Below are 15,869 nucleotides of genomic sequence, written 5' to 3'. Positions count from 1 at the left end.
TAAAAAGTTGGCACGAAATCCTTGACTTGCTCCATGGACAGTGTCCAGGGTTTATTCAGTCTCGTGTTTTTCATGGATGTTTGGGACTCCTCTTATCCGCGGCAGCTGGAGGGTCCGGGAAAACTGTTTTCCCAAAGCTCTCTTCCCATTATCCACGAATTTTAACCAAAATGCATCGTGAAGCGGCGTCCTCAAACTCGCGGGGTTTTCCCGGACAGAGGCGTAAGGCGGCAAATTCGTCGTCCTCTTACCCACGGAGTCATCTGCAAAATGAGTCGCGGATAACCCCGCAAATTGGATCTGAGATGTGGGTCGTCTCCCCATATCACCGCAGAGGGGTTCTGTAATTATTCACATTAAAGTTTACAGTCCTTCACGGGTAAAAACTCCACATTCCTATGACGAGGGCGCCTCCCTGCACAGGATAACCACAGTTGATTTCCGAACACACCGGCACTTTTTTATATTGATAGAAGGTAGCGCCGACGCGACTCCAAACAACGCATCACAAGCGGTGCCCAGCGCGGTGCATCCACGACACGCCCCTGTGGGCGTGACGTCATCAAGAAAGTCCTGCCGAGTGACGTCACGGCGACCAGGAAGCGGCGTGAGACGAGGGGAGACACCGGGAGACGAGGCACGGGGAGAGGAGGAGAGGCACGGGGAGAGGCACGGGGAGAGGAGGAGAGGCACGGGAAGAGGAGGAGAGGCACGGGAAGAGGAGGAGAGGCACGGGGAGACGAAGCGAGAGGCACGGGGAGACGAAGAGGGGGATGCAGCATCAGGCGCCGCTGCCGCCAGGATGGGAGATGAAGATGGAGCCCACCTCGGGGTGGCCATACTTCATCAACCACAACGAGCAGTCCACCACGTGGAGCGACCCCCGGGTAACGGCCACAACTACCACGCAGCCGCCACCACACCACAGCGATCACCACCACATCACTCGCGCGGGTACAACCACCACACGGCGGACACGACAAGATGCGCACTCACCAGCACTCAGGAGCCAGGCGGGCCGGCATCTGTAGCCACTGACGACTCCTGTTGAAGATGAAACCACTCGGCCCTCCTGGCGGGCCCGGCTGTGAACCAACACCGTGGGTGGCGGCCTTGCTGCCCCTGGGCGCTGCCGAGGGGAGCAGCGCGGTGCCCGTGGGGAACCTCGTCGGCAACGTCACGGGATGAGAGGTGGTGAGGAGCGGGGGGGGTGCGCAGTGGTTGTCACGGCTGATGTCCGTGGCTAGTGATATCCGAACCAGTCCCGCCCTCCCACTTCTCCAACCCACACTGGCCACGGGTGGTGAAGTATGGTCAAAGGCACCCATGACAGATGCGGCGAGCGGGGTGGGGGAGGCATCCAAGGATTTTTAACTTCCGTTCCGCGGCCACGTCCCACGAATGGGGGTGGTTTGTGGTATTATGGCCACAGGACGATACGAGGCCATTCTGGGTGGAGACGACACGAATGTAATTGTTCGCTGCTGCTGCTGAAGGCGCATCGGTGCCTCTGGCCGTGATCCCCGGGCGAGCGCGGCACGGGACTCGCAGTGAGCGCGCGTGACCTCAGTCGCTGGGTTTGGTGACACTGGCAGGGTGGAGGAGGTGCCCAGGCGCAACGGCAGAACCGCAGTCGACGATAGCTCTGTTGACGATGCCCGGATTGCTGCCACTGCTCGGGGCAAGGGACCCCACTCCCAGCAGGAGTCGCGAGGTTTTGGAGGCGCTCGCGACGCCGCGAGCGGTGGCGAGGAGGAGGCCGGGACGCGGTCGCCATCGGAGCCAGGCGCCTGGCACACGGAGAGCCAAGGCTAAGCTCGGCTTAGAGAATTCATTTTTAGCGCAAACTGCCCTCGGCTAATTGAGGCTCCACGGCACGTGACCACAATGGCACTGGAGGGACTGAGGCCACCGAGAGTCGTTTACTTTGACGGGGCGTGCGTTTATAGCGCAAACGTCAAGCAACAACAGAGCTCCGCTGAAGGATGATTTAGGCACAGGCATGTCGCGCGTTGTTTATGTACAGTACTCTCCAGTATTCCCACTGCCCTCACTACACTCGCACGACTCCACACCCCATAACGCCTGTTACGCTGTCCCTTATATCAGTGCACAGGCAGGCATAGTGGTGTTCCACCACGTGTTCAGGTTTATAAACAAATGAGCACTGCCTCAATGCTTGTTAACTTTTAATGGAGGCTATGGGACATGAAATACACGCGTTAGTTGTCACAGGAGAAACACTCACTAGGCGCCTTAGGACATTAGAGGGATGCGCCTTACAATTAAATGTACATTAGTATTAAGTGGTGCTTGTGGAAAGGTTTGTCGCTAACACCAGGCAACCCAGCAGCAGTGCTGTGCTTAACAGGCCACACGTTACTGATGAAACTTGGCAGTTAAACCCAGTCCAAAATAAATATTGCTGGAAGGCATTGGTTGAGAAAGCCATAGGCCTCGGAAGTGCAAGGTTACGTTATCGTGACTCGGTGAGATGGTGCCGATGGCACCGAATTCACCATGCGGTCACTCCAATCCAGGAGGACGGAGACAGTGCGCTTCACCTTCCGTTCATACAAGAAACAAGGATATTAAAATCAAGAACATCGTAAATTATTGTAATATTTTATGATGTAATATATAATGTAAAAATTCCCTTTTTTATGACGTGTTTTTACATTGGACCATGGTCAGGACGCGGTGCCGCCAAGCGCTGTGCACGGCTCCGTCCCCAGCACGAGCGTCCGCTGCCGCCAATAAACAATCGACGGTGGAGTTGGCCGAGCATCCCGATTTTATACCACCGACCTTGGGCAATCGTTGGCTCCGTTTCTAGCAGACAAGCTGCTCGGCTCGATCGTGGTTTCCCACGTCTTCCTTGCGAAGTCTGTGCGTTACAAATTCTACAACCTTTTTGAGATGCAATTTGCATGAATGATGCAAATCACAAATAAAAGTTGTAATATATTCTCTGTTTCTGTTTGCTTCATTTTAGGTTCCTATGGTAGACAATCACAGCCTCGCTGGGCAACAGGGAGCCTTCTACAACGGAGTTTCATACCCACAACAGCAAGCGGCCTTCCACCAGCCGCCTCTTAACCACAACTCCACCCCCTACCCCTCCGGCTCCGCGGTCCACGGACAGCACACGGCCCCCTACTCCGCCGGCCCCGCGGCCCACGGACAAAACGCCACGAACCATGCCAACCAACCGCCGTACTCCATGGGTTACCACGCGGGTCCCCAGCCTGCGCCCGTGCCCAGCGTGGGCCCAACCCCACACCTCGCACCGACTCAGCCGTCTCCCTACCACCCTTATCCCCACAGCGCGGCGCCCTACACCACCCAGCCCGGGGCGCAGCAGTCTTTGTCGCTCGCGCACGCCGCCTCGCACATCCCTCGGCCGCACGTCGCCCCTTCTTCGCAGGTGGCAGGAGCTGCCCAGGCCCAGGCGTGCCACGTGGTGAGTGCGCGTTCACGCCAGTCAGTTGGCGCCCTCCTTTATGCCACGGTGATGTCAAGTTCAGCGGAGGTTCGGGCTACACTAGGTTTTCACCTTTTTTGAAAGGTCGCCTCCAGCTTATGGCCATTGTGTAATAGTGTACCATCGTGCAGCGTCACGAATTGTCGTGGGTTTATTTTCTAAAAGAATAATCTGCAAGGTGACGTCATGGTGGTGCACGGTCGGTGGAGCCGCCTTGAGATTTTTCCCGGCGCAGATCCACCGTGACGAACAGCTCACCGCGGTTTCACATGATTCCGCAGGCTGTCTTAGCCCAGAGGTTCAGTTGCCTTGTGCCGTCCGCAGCCCGGCAGGGACGGAGTCAGCGAGGGCTCCGAGCTGCACCGAGCGGCCCGGTACGTCCGCCGACCCGATGACGGGGGCGCCGCTGCCGCCCCGGCGACATGGAGTGGGCCCTCGCGTAGCGCCCAGCCCGTGCTCATCCCGCCCGACGCTCGGCAGCGCGCGGCCCAGCAGCGTGCCGAGGCACTGCCTGGCGTGCGCGAGGTGAATTCCATCATGGCGGTGGTGCGCAGCCTGGAGGCCCAGGTGCGTGCCTTCGAGGGCCGGCGCTCGGACAAGGCCTACCTGGCACTTGAGGAGATGCTGACCAAGGAGGTGCTCAAGCTGGACACGGTGGACACGGGCGGGCATGAGGAAGTGCGGCAGGCTCGCAAGCAGGCCATCCGTGAGGTCCAGGCCATCCTGGAGCACCTGGAGCTCAAGGCCCAGATCTTCGAGGGCTGACGGCCCGTTTTGCAAGCGCATGGTGAGGGGTGCGTGTACGCGGTGGCCATCGGTCGTAGCATGCACTCGCCATGCCGGTGATTTAGTTCAATAACATAATCCCAAATAAGTTATCCAAAGCATGAAAATTTTACCCCAATTACTTCAAAATATACAGGAGACTTTAGAATATCACGGAGGTTACATTCTTGTAAAGTTCCGCAAAAGCCGAAACCGCAATATTCAATACTTAAGCCTTACCTAAATAATGGAGTTAGGTACACGGCAACCAAAAAAAGACGCATCACAATTGAAATAAATACTGTACTTTATGCCCAGTTAACTAAAAACTAAGTAATTGAAATAACACGTAAAAACTCAATTAAAAAAACATTCCTTGTAGTAGTATAAATACTGAATATTGTACTTACCGATGATGATCCACAGCGGGTGTGTTTGTTTGTCCGTGAGTGGGGAGTCGTAGTGCTATGGTTTGCAAGCTGTGCTACGAATCCAGCGACCCGAATTCGATTCTCGGACACACCCAACACCAATGACAATTATCTGAATGGGTTCTGGGCCTCCCCTAGGTCGACTCGGCCTGAAATGAGTACCTGATGCGGTGTGTAAATATTTCCACTGGGGAGACAAAGGCGGCTGGTCGTGGTTCTGGCCACCCACATCCTCGTGTGGTGTGCCGACCTTCATAGGTGCTCGCAAACAGCACTTGCCCCAAGTCTAGGCTATATCAGGGGTCTTCATCTTTGTTTCTCCGCGAGATGGTTGGGCGGCAAAAGTTGAGGTGCTACTGACTGCCTCGCATCCCTCGCCCGCCCCGCACCACGGTATCAGCCAATAACACAGTACTTCCGGGTATAGTGTACCCGAAAAATGCCAAAACGAACCCCCACGATAGCTAAATTGGTGCAGAGGTTGCCCGTGCTAGGTGGAAATCGTGAACAATAAACCCACGATATTCAAGGGTCACCTTTATTGGATAAGTACATTTGTGCAGCCAATATTTTGGATCTTTGGAGAAACTGGGCAAGTCACTGGCTGAGAATTTCCGTCGCCTTCGCGAGTGACAAGTTTGGGCCGTGCTGATGGTGGGGTCTAAGGCGTACCCGCGGGCTCTTTCCCCCGCCCTAAATTCACACGATCGTACGGTTACCTTGTAGATGCACACGGCTGACGCAGTTTGGAGTTGCGTGGGATTGCAGATGGGTCATATGTCTTTGTACAATTCCTGTTAAATTTTGCGCTGTTCTGAACTGTAAGGATCTGGATCCTCGGCAGCTGTGGTCACGACGGAATGTGGAGCTGGGGGGATTCGCAAACGCTGTTGTGGCATTGTACTTCTGTTAAATACCCTCTATCTTTTTGTGTTTATGCAACATTGTGTTCCTCTTTAGATATATGCACATTGCCTTACTTTGACAAATTAGCAGTTCAAAATCATTTTAACTATTTCTTTTCCAATAAAGCTTTAGTCTGTACTATTCTACACTTGGCTTGTTTCACAGTCCATGCTTCACGTGAGGATTGTGACGATGTTGTTCTCTACACACGGGGGAGATCTCCTGGCTCACGAGACTCGTTTGGAGAGATTATGATCCTCGCAGTGCTGCGGGGATGAGTGCGACTGCTATTCTAGAAGCTGCAGTCAATTCCACAAATCCCACGATACCACCCCGCCTCGGAATAGAATTCCATCTGAGAATCTAACCGGGATTCTGGACTTGACTTGTAAATGCTGAGCTCTAATATGCATGTACAGACCTCTTTACAGGATGAGGGCGTCCCCACACGTCGGTTATTTTACCACACTGGACCATGCCCGTAAGTGTGGCTGAGTGAAGGCAGTGAAGGAGAGACGTCCAAGCTTGGTGCATTATAATGCATGTTGCTGCACTGCCGTCTGCCGACATCGCTTCCCGCCCCTTCACTTCCAAGTTGATGACTTCTTCAGCCGCGTTATGCGTCGCTCTCATCGGGAAGAGGTCTTTCGTTTGTTTCCGAAGAGTTATGTAGATCCAGGATGTCCCACAGCTTGGACATAATTTCCACGAACCACTTCTTGAAAGCGTTAGATGGGGCAGGGATCGGACGGCAGCCTCCGATAGCAACCGCGCCGCAAGGGTGAGAATGCAAGGCGGGTGGGCGAGGTGACGCAGCAGGCTGTGTCAAAAGCGGTAAGTGAGCGACAAGAAGGGGTTTGGCAGCGAAGACGCGAAAGGAAAGGACGCAGTGGGCGTGGGAAGGCATGGGAACCTGAGAGAGCGGGAGACGAGGGACATTGCGACATTGGCACGCGTTAACTTTGCAGTTAACTCGTGGCAAACTGTGCAGTCGTGTTTTTAAACTGAAAATTGCACGTAATTGCAAACTGTATGCGTACCAAGAATTGCAAACTCAGAAAGTTTATATAAAATTTGCAGTTATTACATTTAAAAGAGTGCTACATTAAAATGAATGAATTAGTTAAAAAGCTGTCGACTATAGGTACATGTAACAAAATATCAGAGCCACAAGCCATCGGTGACCATTCGATTCCTCCCCATCAAAGCCGCCTCGTCCCCTCGTTCAATAGCAAACGTCCCTTCTCTGAACATCAGCTCATTGCTCCCACTGTGTTAGCATTGACACATGCATATTAAATACCCAACCCACGCCAACACACTTATTAGTGTTGGACGTTTATACCAAAATACAAAACCGAAACCAGTTATTTCTGATCACGCAGAACTCTTAACTCTGGAAATCATCGCAAACACTTGAACAATGCAGCTGCTGCACGGAGCACATGAGCCCACACATTGCACCCACGCACCAGTTTAAAACCGCATGCGCAGCGCTGAATGGCCAGGCTTCTTTGGGGCCGGCACACAGCGCTCCCTTCTCCACTCATCTGCAACCATTCTCCACTCAAACCCTAGGGCCCAAGGTCACTAATCGCCTCATACTCCTGTGATTCCCTGGGTGGCTCGCAGTCAGATTTGTGAGTCGATAAAATGAGTTGGGAAGTCAACAGTGGGTGTTCTGTGGATATACTTATTCCTGGGGTCATAGGAATGTGATATTTCCACCGCTGGCTCCATGCTGTGAATAGATGAGCACCCCCTCAATGCTCACATGAGCCAGAGATTGCTACTTTGAGGTTGGTTTGAGGGAGACACTCGTGCAGACGCTGGCAGTGGAGGCGGCGGAGCTGCGTGGAGACGCTGGTGTGATGGTAGGGCCCGTGTCGCGAGCGAGGAGTGCGGGGTCTGTGCGGGTGAACGCGGAGGGCTGTGGGTAAATGGGGGGGGGGGGGGAGCTGCGTGGGTGAACGCGAGGGTGGGAGGAGGTACTGTCAGTCGGAGTCTCCCTCTCCGTCCCCGAGCCCGAGTCGGCCCAGGCGCCGCTCCTCGTGCCGGAACACCTCGAACTTCCTTGCGAGCTGCCCGCGCAGGTACTCGTAGTCACATACGTCCAGGCCGTGCACGGTGGCCAGGTACGCGGACGCGAGGAGCGAGAGCAGCGCCCGCTCGGCGCTCATGCGCGGCACCACCCACAGCACGAGCAGCGCCTCCACGAACACGGGCACACGCATGTGCCCATAGAGGCGCTGGGCGCGCCGAGACTTGAGCAGCATTGGCTCGCCCAGCCCCATCACCTCATAGTACATCTGCGGGCAGCGCCGGGAGAAAAGGCACAGCCATGCGCACGTGGACTCGGTTAGCGCCGACACCATCACTCGCAGTGTCTGGGCCCGGTAAAACGCAGCCTCTCAAATCCCCATTCACCAATTGAAGGTTTTGTACATAGCTGCTGATTTGAGCAACGTCTGAACTGTGAGCAATGTATCACTGGCACAGTTGATAACTTGTGTTCAGGGTGTGTGTTCAGGGTGAGTGCGTGCCGGGTGTGCATGTATATCGTATTTGTGCAGGGTACGCGTGTGTGTATGGTATGTGTCCAGGGTGTGGATCCACGTGTATAGGGGAGCGTGTGTGTAGGTGTTGTGTGGCCACGTGTTTGGTTGTGTGCTGGTTGTGTGCTGGTTGTGACTGTGCGTGCGGGCATTGTTACTCCGCGAGGCGCTGGTGTGCGTGGCGAGGCGGGCACCTGCTTGATTCCCATCAGCTCGGGGAAGTCGAAGATGATGGCGATGCTCAGTATTACGAGCCAGCTGAGCACGTGCACCAGGAAGCACATGCTGTGCGCCAGCTCGCCGCGCACGCTCCACAGCGGGGGCAGGGCCCTCCCCGGCTCCCACAGGTGGATGAGCAGCTGCGGGGGCACGGTCGGAGACGCACGCACGCACGGCCACGCTCGCCTCCACGGCGCGGGAGCCTCGCGCTCGCAACCTCTCCCGGAGGGTCCTGCCGCCGATGTATGACCACAAGCCTCGTTATCTTACAGGAGAGGAAACGGTGGCACCGCACTAAAGATGTACAGGAAGGAAAGCAATCCGCTCGCTGTACTGTAATGCACTGGCCACCTGTAGGCCGTACAGATTGGAAGTATCACGATTAAATCAGGGATAGACAGCGTGGGAGTATGAGAGGCAGCCGTGAGGTCTGAGTGGTGGTGCTGTCACTGTGTATGGGTGGTAGTGGTGCTGTCACCCTGCTTTTGGCTTCACCTGCACCGTGACGGCCGTGCAGATGACGTGCACGGCGCGCCGGCACACGCCGCAGGTGGCCGCGAGGGCGCGCTGGGCCCATGGTGCCGCCATAGCGCGGTGCAGCAGCAGAAAGGAGACGGCGAGGCCCAGGTCGAAGAGCAGAGGCCAGAGCGAGTCGATCCCCCAGCAAACATCTCGCCAGCGCAGGGCGTCCACGTCGCCGTCTGCGGCACAGAGAGCAACGCTCCACACCAACACGGCACCGCCACACGCGAGCAACAGGTCGCTGCTATGGCACCGAGGCCACCGCACCTCGCCATCGCTGCACGCTCCCGTCCGGCTCTGCGCCTTTCCGCTTGGCCGCCGGCTTCTTGGCGCCCCTGCATTGCACACACGTCCCTGACACCCATCTCAACCTACTCTTTCCGATAATTAAAAGTTGGATGAAGAACATTCACAACTTTATTTCGTGTTCTGCGTACACCTGTATTTAAATGCCAACACCTTTCTCAAGTTTCTTAGTTATAGCAGTTCGTGTAGTCCATTAAAAACCTATCAACGTCACAGCTCTCCATCTCTTCCTCACAGGCTGCTGTGTTAAAACAAATTGCTCAGCACAAACATCTCTCAGCTCACTCCACATTCTCTGGCGGCTGGCTCCTGGGTTAGCTGCACTATTCGTAACCACTGACGTCCACTTTGATTATGGAAGCCCAAGGGAGAAGAACCCCCGTGTCCAGCATCAGTGCCCACAGCTGCCAAGTGCTGCGGTGGCCGTCCTGACATCGCTCCCAACTTGCATTGCAGCTCAGCCACTCAACGTGATCCCTGTGCTTCGCTGTGGCTTGCGGCAACCAGTCAAGCAAGACAGCATAACGGAGCGTAGCAAACCACCACTCACCAGCACACACCAGAGCTACTCACCAGCACACACCACAGCAACTCACCACACATACACACACCATAGCAACTCACCACACACACCACAGCTACTTACCACTCACCAGCAAACACTACAGCAACTCACCACACACCCCAGAGCTACTCACTACTCACCACGCACACTACAGCAACTCACCACACACACTACAGCTACTCACCACTCACCACACACACTACAGCAACTCACCACACACACTGCAGCTACTCACCAGCACACACACCAGAGCTACTCACCACACACACCACAGCTACTTACCACTCACCAGCACACACTACAGCAACTCACCACACACTACAGCAACTCACCACACACACTACAGCAACTCACCACACACACTACAGCTACTCACCAGCACACACACTACAGCTACTCACCAGCACACACACCAGAACTACTCACCAGCACACATCACAGCAACTCACCACACACACCACAGCTACTTACCACTCACCAGCACACTACAGCAACTCACCACACACCAGAGCTATCCACCACTCACCAGCACACATTAGAGCAACTCATCACACACACGAGCGACTCGCCCAAAGCAACTCCACCATACACACGATAGCAACTCACCACTCCACGCACACCACAGAAACGCACCATAGCATTTTACCAAACACACCACAAACTCACCAAACATACCATAGCATCTCACCACCATAGCAACTCACCACTCCCCGCACACACCAGAGCAACTCACCACTCACGACACAAAGTCACCAACATGCACAAGAGCAACCCCCCACTCCGCGGCTCCTCTCACCCGCGCTGGGGATGCTGTTGGTGTTGGGGATGCTGTTGGTGTTGGGGGGCCCCGTGTAGAGGAACCGCGCGAGGCTCCCGCACGCCGCCAGTCCCAGCAGCAGCGACGCGGAGCCCGCGGCCACGAACAGCGGCAGCGCGGCGGCATTCCGCGGTGCCATCACCACCACTCACCACTACCACCACCACAGAGCGCGGCCTCACTCACCCCTCACCACCACCCTCACCACCACCCTCACTCACCACCACCCCTCACTACCACCACCACCCCTCACCACCACCCCTCACTACCACCACCACTCCTCACCACCACCACTCACCACTACCACCACCACAGAGCGCGGCCTCACTCACCCCTCGCCACCACCCTCACTCCTCACCACCACCGCTCCTCACCACCACCACCACTCCCACCACAGAGCGCGGCCTCACTCACCCCTCACCACCACCCTCACTCCTCACCACCACCCTCACTCCTCACCACCACTCCTCACTCCCACCACCCCTCACTCCTCACCACCACGCGCTCCTCGCTCACCCGGAACCACATCACGGCGGGGCCGTCACGCGGCCCCTCCCCTCGCTCCACCCTCGACCCCTGCGGGAACTCCCCAGCGGGCCCTGCTCATCGTCGTCTCTTTGACACATCCCGTCAGCCACAGGGCTTCCCGCACACCTTCAGCAGCATTGGTTCGACACAAACTCTGGACGGGGTTCGTCATTCACCGTCTCATCAGTAGAGCCAGGCTCGCTTGAACCAATGCTGTGGGTGTACAAGTTGCCAGATGGTCACTCTGTATGCTAGAGTATTACACAACGCAGAATAACCATCGTCGTCGTCGTGTTTGCCTGTGTGAGGCGTGTCCACCCTCACCTCCCACCAGCCACCGACCGAGCTGGGGGACACGCTCCCCCAACACACCCAAGTTGATGGAACGGCGTAGCGGGGTCCTTTCGTTGCGAATTTCAAACGAATATCAAACGTCCAACCAACGACACGGGGCTATCGAGCCCGTGCTATATTATATTAGTGGTTATAAAAGTTGGATGGTTTATAATTTTTTGTGCATTTACCGGTAACCGCATTGTTGAGCTTGGGCCGTGGTTGGGCGGATTTACGACTACCAAAATCCTTGAGGAAATATTACTACAATCATACTGATGGCAAGTCTCGACAAAGGGCAGTCTCCACTGCACCAGATATGGCAAGTTCACTTTGTTTTACTCGAGAAGTGAAGGCAAGCTACCAGCAGCACACTCGACTTGCAATCCATCTCCCGGTGCGCGGTTGTTTAAACAATCGGACAAGGTTCTTAAATCCACCCCACAATCGGCCGATTACGTGTGGTGGGGTAAAGTTATACCCACCGCCTCCCAAGACGTCCAGCCAATGTGCAGACCGATTATCCTCGAGCGGAAGGCCATTTCAAAAAGTGCCGTGAATAAGCAATTGCAGAGCTGCATTTTTACCTTTTGAGCGAAGGAAAATGTGCATTGCCTGAGCCCGCCATGCAGTTCGCACGTGGGGGTGTTGTCAATCGGTGCAATCATTCCGCGCTCAATTGGAAACGATTACCGTCTACTGATTTTAGGAGCCAGTCATCAATTTTGAAAGTGGTTATCGGGCCAACCCCATCAAAATATAATAAATTGCAAAAAAACCCATTTAATTAACAGATTTTACAGCAGTGCATCAGTTTTATATCATTTAGGTCCGTTCACGAACTTTAAATACATTAGAACTGTCCTGCTATTCACAAGCCTAGAGGTTGACGCCTCGTACATTACAACTGGAAGCAGACCCGAGGCGGTCTAAACGATTTCCCGACTGCCCAGTCCTCGAGCGACTTAAACGACAAGACAAAACCATGTTTGATGTTTGTGCAATACCTTCTATTACCCTTTAACAACACCTATTTAAATTATCACCATCAAACCAAACAAACCACATCCCAGTAAGTAAAGACACTCTTATCCACGTCCAAATGCGTCGTCTTTCTCACACATTACGATGAACTGCACACATGCAAATGCGTATTACATCATCCTTATCTGCCACACAGTGTGGTGTCCGTCCTTGTAGCATGTTCCCAACACATCGCACAATCGACGCAGATGTCAAGGAATCACTGGTCTGCAATGCGAGGTTTGTGTTGTGGGATGCCCAGCGGTACTCTATCAGTCGAAGGGTCTGGTGCAGAGTGGCCCGCCTATCGCAACTGTTTATACCAAGCCGGCCACCTCCCCGACCCTACACACTACCCAGAGACCGACAATCTCCTCGCAGACCATTTCACGGCAATGTTGAAAGAAAATAGCGAATTTATCTTGGCCAAACTTTGGGTCCCTTACAGCAAGAAAATGCTATCTTTCATATTTGCAATGTTACCAACCCTGGTTCCTTGACATCCATTCTATGCACATTGTAGGTGGATGCATTTACACCTGGCAACCCAGAAGCATGATGAAACTTAAGGTAGAAATAGACCCAGGTTGACGCTTTCATAAATACCAAAGGGAAGCGTCAGTCCAGAAGCCACACGGGTTGAATGAGATATTTTTTTTGTTACACGGACCCCTTCAATATCCAAAGCAAACACTTAAACAGGACTCACGGAGGCCTGATTTTTCTGGAGGAATACGCAACGCAAATGTATACGTGGAGTGAATATAGCGAGGGCGGAGCGTGCTGGAGAAAGCAGACGCGACGAGGCGTCTGCCGGGGCTTGCGACGGATACGAAGCCGCAGGGATCACGACACAACTTCCTCAAGCGCCGGGGCGAGCTCGGGGAACTTGAAGCGGTAGCCGCTCTCCAGGGTCCTCTTGGGGCTCACGCTCTGACCCTGTAGGAGCAGCAGGCCCCGCTCGCGGCCCAGCATCGCGTTCACAAAGAAGCCGGGCATCGGCAGCAGCGCCGGGCGACCCAGGGCCCGGCCCAACTCTCGCGCGAAGTCGGCGTTGCTGACGGCGCTGGGCGCGACGGCGTTGAGCACCCCGCACACCGACGGAGTCTCCAGGGCGTGCGCGATGATGCCTGCCAGGTCGTCCACGTGGACCCACGGGAAGGGCTGCTTGCCGTTCCCGATCGGGCCGCCCAGCCCCAGCCAGAAGGGCCACACCATGCGACTCATGGCGCCGCCTCCCTTTCCCAGCACCAAGCCCGGCCGCACCACCACCTGTCGGACCGCGCTCTCCTGCTGGCTGCCCGGGAGCTTCGCCGCGGTCTCCCACGCGGTCACGAGTTGCGCCCAGAAGTCCGAGTCTCCGCCTGGGCTGTCCTCGGTGTAGTGCGCGGTGCGGCTCGGCCGGTAGTAGCCCACCCCTGTGACGAGTAGCCACGTGTGAGGCCGCGGCTTGGCCTCCGACACGGCCCGGGCGAGCGCGGCCGTGGTCTCCACGCGGCTGCTGCGCAGCTCCGCGCTCAGCTCCGGGCTCCAGCGGCGCAGCGGGTCGATGGCGGGCAGGCCGGCCAGGTTGAGCGCAGCGTCGCACGGCGGCAGCCCCCTCGCCTTGAGCTCCTCCCAGGTGACGCGGCCCGAGCCGGGCGAGCGCGACACCAGCGTCACGGTGTGGCCCCGGCTGCCGAGCAGACGGCACAGCGCCGAGCCCACAAAGCCCGAGCCGCCTCCCACGACCACCCTCATGGCTGGGACGGGAGACGCGGAGAGAGCACGGGAGGAGACGTGAAGGCGGAGACGGTGTGCCGCCACGTGGGGCTGAATAACACGCGCCCTGGAACGTGGGTGGCGCGGGCACCGCCTCGCCTCATATAACGAGGCAGGGCCCCGGAACGTGAATGTCGAGGGTGGATCGATTCCTCCCGCAATCCCCGTGTCGATTCATTCATCGCAAGGTCGAGGCGAGCGGAGCGCCGTCTTGCGGCGGTCACCGATGGAGGTGGCGAGGGCGGACACCGTAAATTGGGGTCACCGACAATGGGGTCACCGGCAATTGGGGTCACCGTCAATGGGGTCACCGGCAATGCGGTCACCGTTAATGAGGTCACTGTCAATGGGGTCACGGTCAATGGGGTCACCGTCAATTGGGGTCACCGTCAATGGGGTCACCGTCAATGGGGTCACCGTTAATGCGGGTCACCGTTAATGAGGTCACCGTCAATGGGGTCACCGTCAATGGGGTCACCGTTAATGCGGGTCACCGTTAATGAGGTTCATCGTTAATGGGGATAACCGTCAATGCGGGTCACCGTCAATGCGGGTCACTGTTAATGAGGTCACCGTCAATGGGGTCACCGTCAACGGGGTCACCGTCAATGGGGGTCACCGTCAATGGGGTCACCGTCAATGGGGGTCACCGTCAATGGGGTCACCGTTAATGGGGTCACCGTCAATGCGGGTCACCGTTAATGGGGTCACCGTTAATGGGGTCACCGTTAATGGAGTCACCGTTAATGGGGTCACCGTTAATGCGTACACAAATTGAGATTTTATTTCGGTAGGAAGCGGCCCGATTTAAGTGACAATGACGGTTACACAGAGCGCGGTACTAAACAGCGAGTATCCGTTCGCGCTTCGAGAGGTACAGAAGAAATAAGGAACTGGTCGAAAACGCAAAAAGAACCCGTGACTACAGTCTTACGAGCAAAACATGGAACTAAAAGTAATTTAACAAAGCAAACACAATCAGTCATCGGGAACATTTCAAAGCCAACCCTTGAGACTCACGGTCTTCGCTGTTGAGTGTGTCACGGCTGACCAATGGATTCTCACAAGTATATTTTTTGTTCATCTGAAAACAAAATTACTTTACTGTGAGGCGCGGCGTGGTGGTGTTCACTGCGTGGTGGACATTGCCCCCCTGCTGCTCATTTAGTAACCAGCCAGTTCCCGCTGCGTGTGGTTCACTCCTCCTGGGGCTTCTCGGGGTTTTCCTCGCAGCCCCCTTGCGTGTTTCCCCAGGGTACATCGGCCTGAGGGGATGGGCGGGGGGGAGTCTCACTGATATGAATCAGAATCTTTATTTAGGCTTCAGAAGAAATCCGATAAGCTACGAAGCTCTTTTTCACAGACATCCATGAGGGGCGGGTCATTCGACACCTTTGGGGTTGACATGTATTTGTCTTACGATTGGACTTTAGCAGTATCGGTGATCGCATACAAAAATAAACGATGCAACATATCGGTTTGCGGTTGTACCTCCCATCGAAATTAATAAAAAAAACTAATAATTGAGCGCCCAGTTGGGCTCCCGTGACAAACGCGGCATGACGTCATTACACGAATGCCACCAATTAGAGCTCATATTGTGGATGACGTCATCGCGCTGTTTTCATAACCGCGAGAAGGGTGACGTCCCATG

At 55.5% G+C, this 15,869-nt stretch overlaps 3 protein-coding genes across 3 annotated transcripts; 1 reads left to right on the top strand and 2 right to left on the bottom strand.

The window, feature by feature from the left end:
• The first annotated feature begins 198 nt into the window (after window positions 1-198).
• Window positions 199-5,732, top strand: BAG3 (BAG cochaperone 3). The gene is made up of 3 exons (XM_032950218.2): window positions 199-887; window positions 2,996-3,463; window positions 3,809-5,732. The coding sequence occupies exons 1-3, from the start codon at window positions 774-776 to the stop codon at window positions 4,247-4,249; spliced, it is 1,023 nt and encodes a 340-aa protein (XP_032806109.1). The 5' UTR covers window positions 199-773; the 3' UTR covers window positions 4,250-5,732.
• Window positions 5,733-6,632: 900 nt separating this feature from the next.
• NRM (nurim) lies at window positions 6,633-11,597 on the bottom strand. Its single transcript, XM_032950219.2, has 4 exons — window positions 10,550-11,597; window positions 8,856-9,061; window positions 8,336-8,500; window positions 6,633-7,895 (listed from the first exon to the last, which is right to left on the bottom strand). The coding sequence occupies exons 1-4, from the start codon at window positions 10,707-10,709 to the stop codon at window positions 7,581-7,583; spliced, it is 846 nt and encodes a 281-aa protein (XP_032806110.2). The 5' UTR covers window positions 10,710-11,597; the 3' UTR covers window positions 6,633-7,580.
• A 597-nt stretch (window positions 11,598-12,194) lies between these two features.
• Window positions 12,195-14,314, bottom strand: SDR39U1 (short chain dehydrogenase/reductase family 39U member 1). The gene has a single exon (XM_032950235.2). It carries the CDS (start codon window positions 14,192-14,194, stop codon window positions 13,301-13,303), a length of 894 nt encoding a protein of 297 aa, XP_032806126.1. The 5' UTR covers window positions 14,195-14,314; the 3' UTR covers window positions 12,195-13,300.
• Window positions 14,315-15,869: the final 1,555 nt, after the last annotated feature.

The sequence above is a fragment of the Petromyzon marinus genome, chromosome 9 (genome assembly GCF_048934315.1).
Source record: "Petromyzon marinus isolate PM22_M1 ecotype Great Lakes invasive population chromosome 9, UKy_Petmar_22M1.pri1.0, whole genome shotgun sequence".
Classification (NCBI taxonomy): domain Eukaryota; kingdom Metazoa; phylum Chordata; class Hyperoartia; order Petromyzontiformes; family Petromyzontidae; genus Petromyzon; species Petromyzon marinus.
The sequence above is the reverse complement of the archived record's forward strand: the minus strand, read 5'-3'. Positions and strand labels throughout refer to the sequence as shown.

What these genes read in the sequence shown, in the direction of transcription:
- NRM (XM_032950219.2), bottom strand. Translation starts at nt 10,709, where the DNA reads ATGGCACCGCGGAATGCCGCCGCGCTGCCGCTGTTCGTGGCCGCGGGC. An exon ending in GCACGGCCGTCACGGTGCAG is followed by an intron (nt 8,501 to 8,855) that starts GTGAAGCCAAAA and finishes GTGCCCCCGCAG; the next exon opens with CTGCTCATCCACCTGTGGGA. An exon ending in AGCTGATGGGAATCAAGCAG is followed by an intron (nt 7,896 to 8,335) that starts GTGCCCGCCTCG and finishes CGCTGCCCGCAG; the next exon opens with ATGTACTATGAGGTGATGGG.
- SDR39U1 (XM_032950235.2), bottom strand. Translation starts at nt 14,194, where the DNA reads ATGAGGGTGGTCGTGGGAGGCGGCTCGGGCTTTGTGGGCTCGGCGCTG.
- BAG3 (XM_032950218.2), top strand. Translation starts at nt 774, where the DNA reads ATGCAGCATCAGGCGCCGCTGCCGCCAGGATGGGAGATGAAGATGGAG. An exon ending in CCACGTGGAGCGACCCCCGG is followed by an intron (nt 888 to 2,995) that starts GTAACGGCCACA and finishes GCTTCATTTTAG; the next exon opens with GTTCCTATGGTAGACAATCA. An exon ending in AGGCCCAGGCGTGCCACGTG is followed by an intron (nt 3,464 to 3,808) that starts GTGAGTGCGCGT and finishes TGCCGTCCGCAG; the next exon opens with CCCGGCAGGGACGGAGTCAG.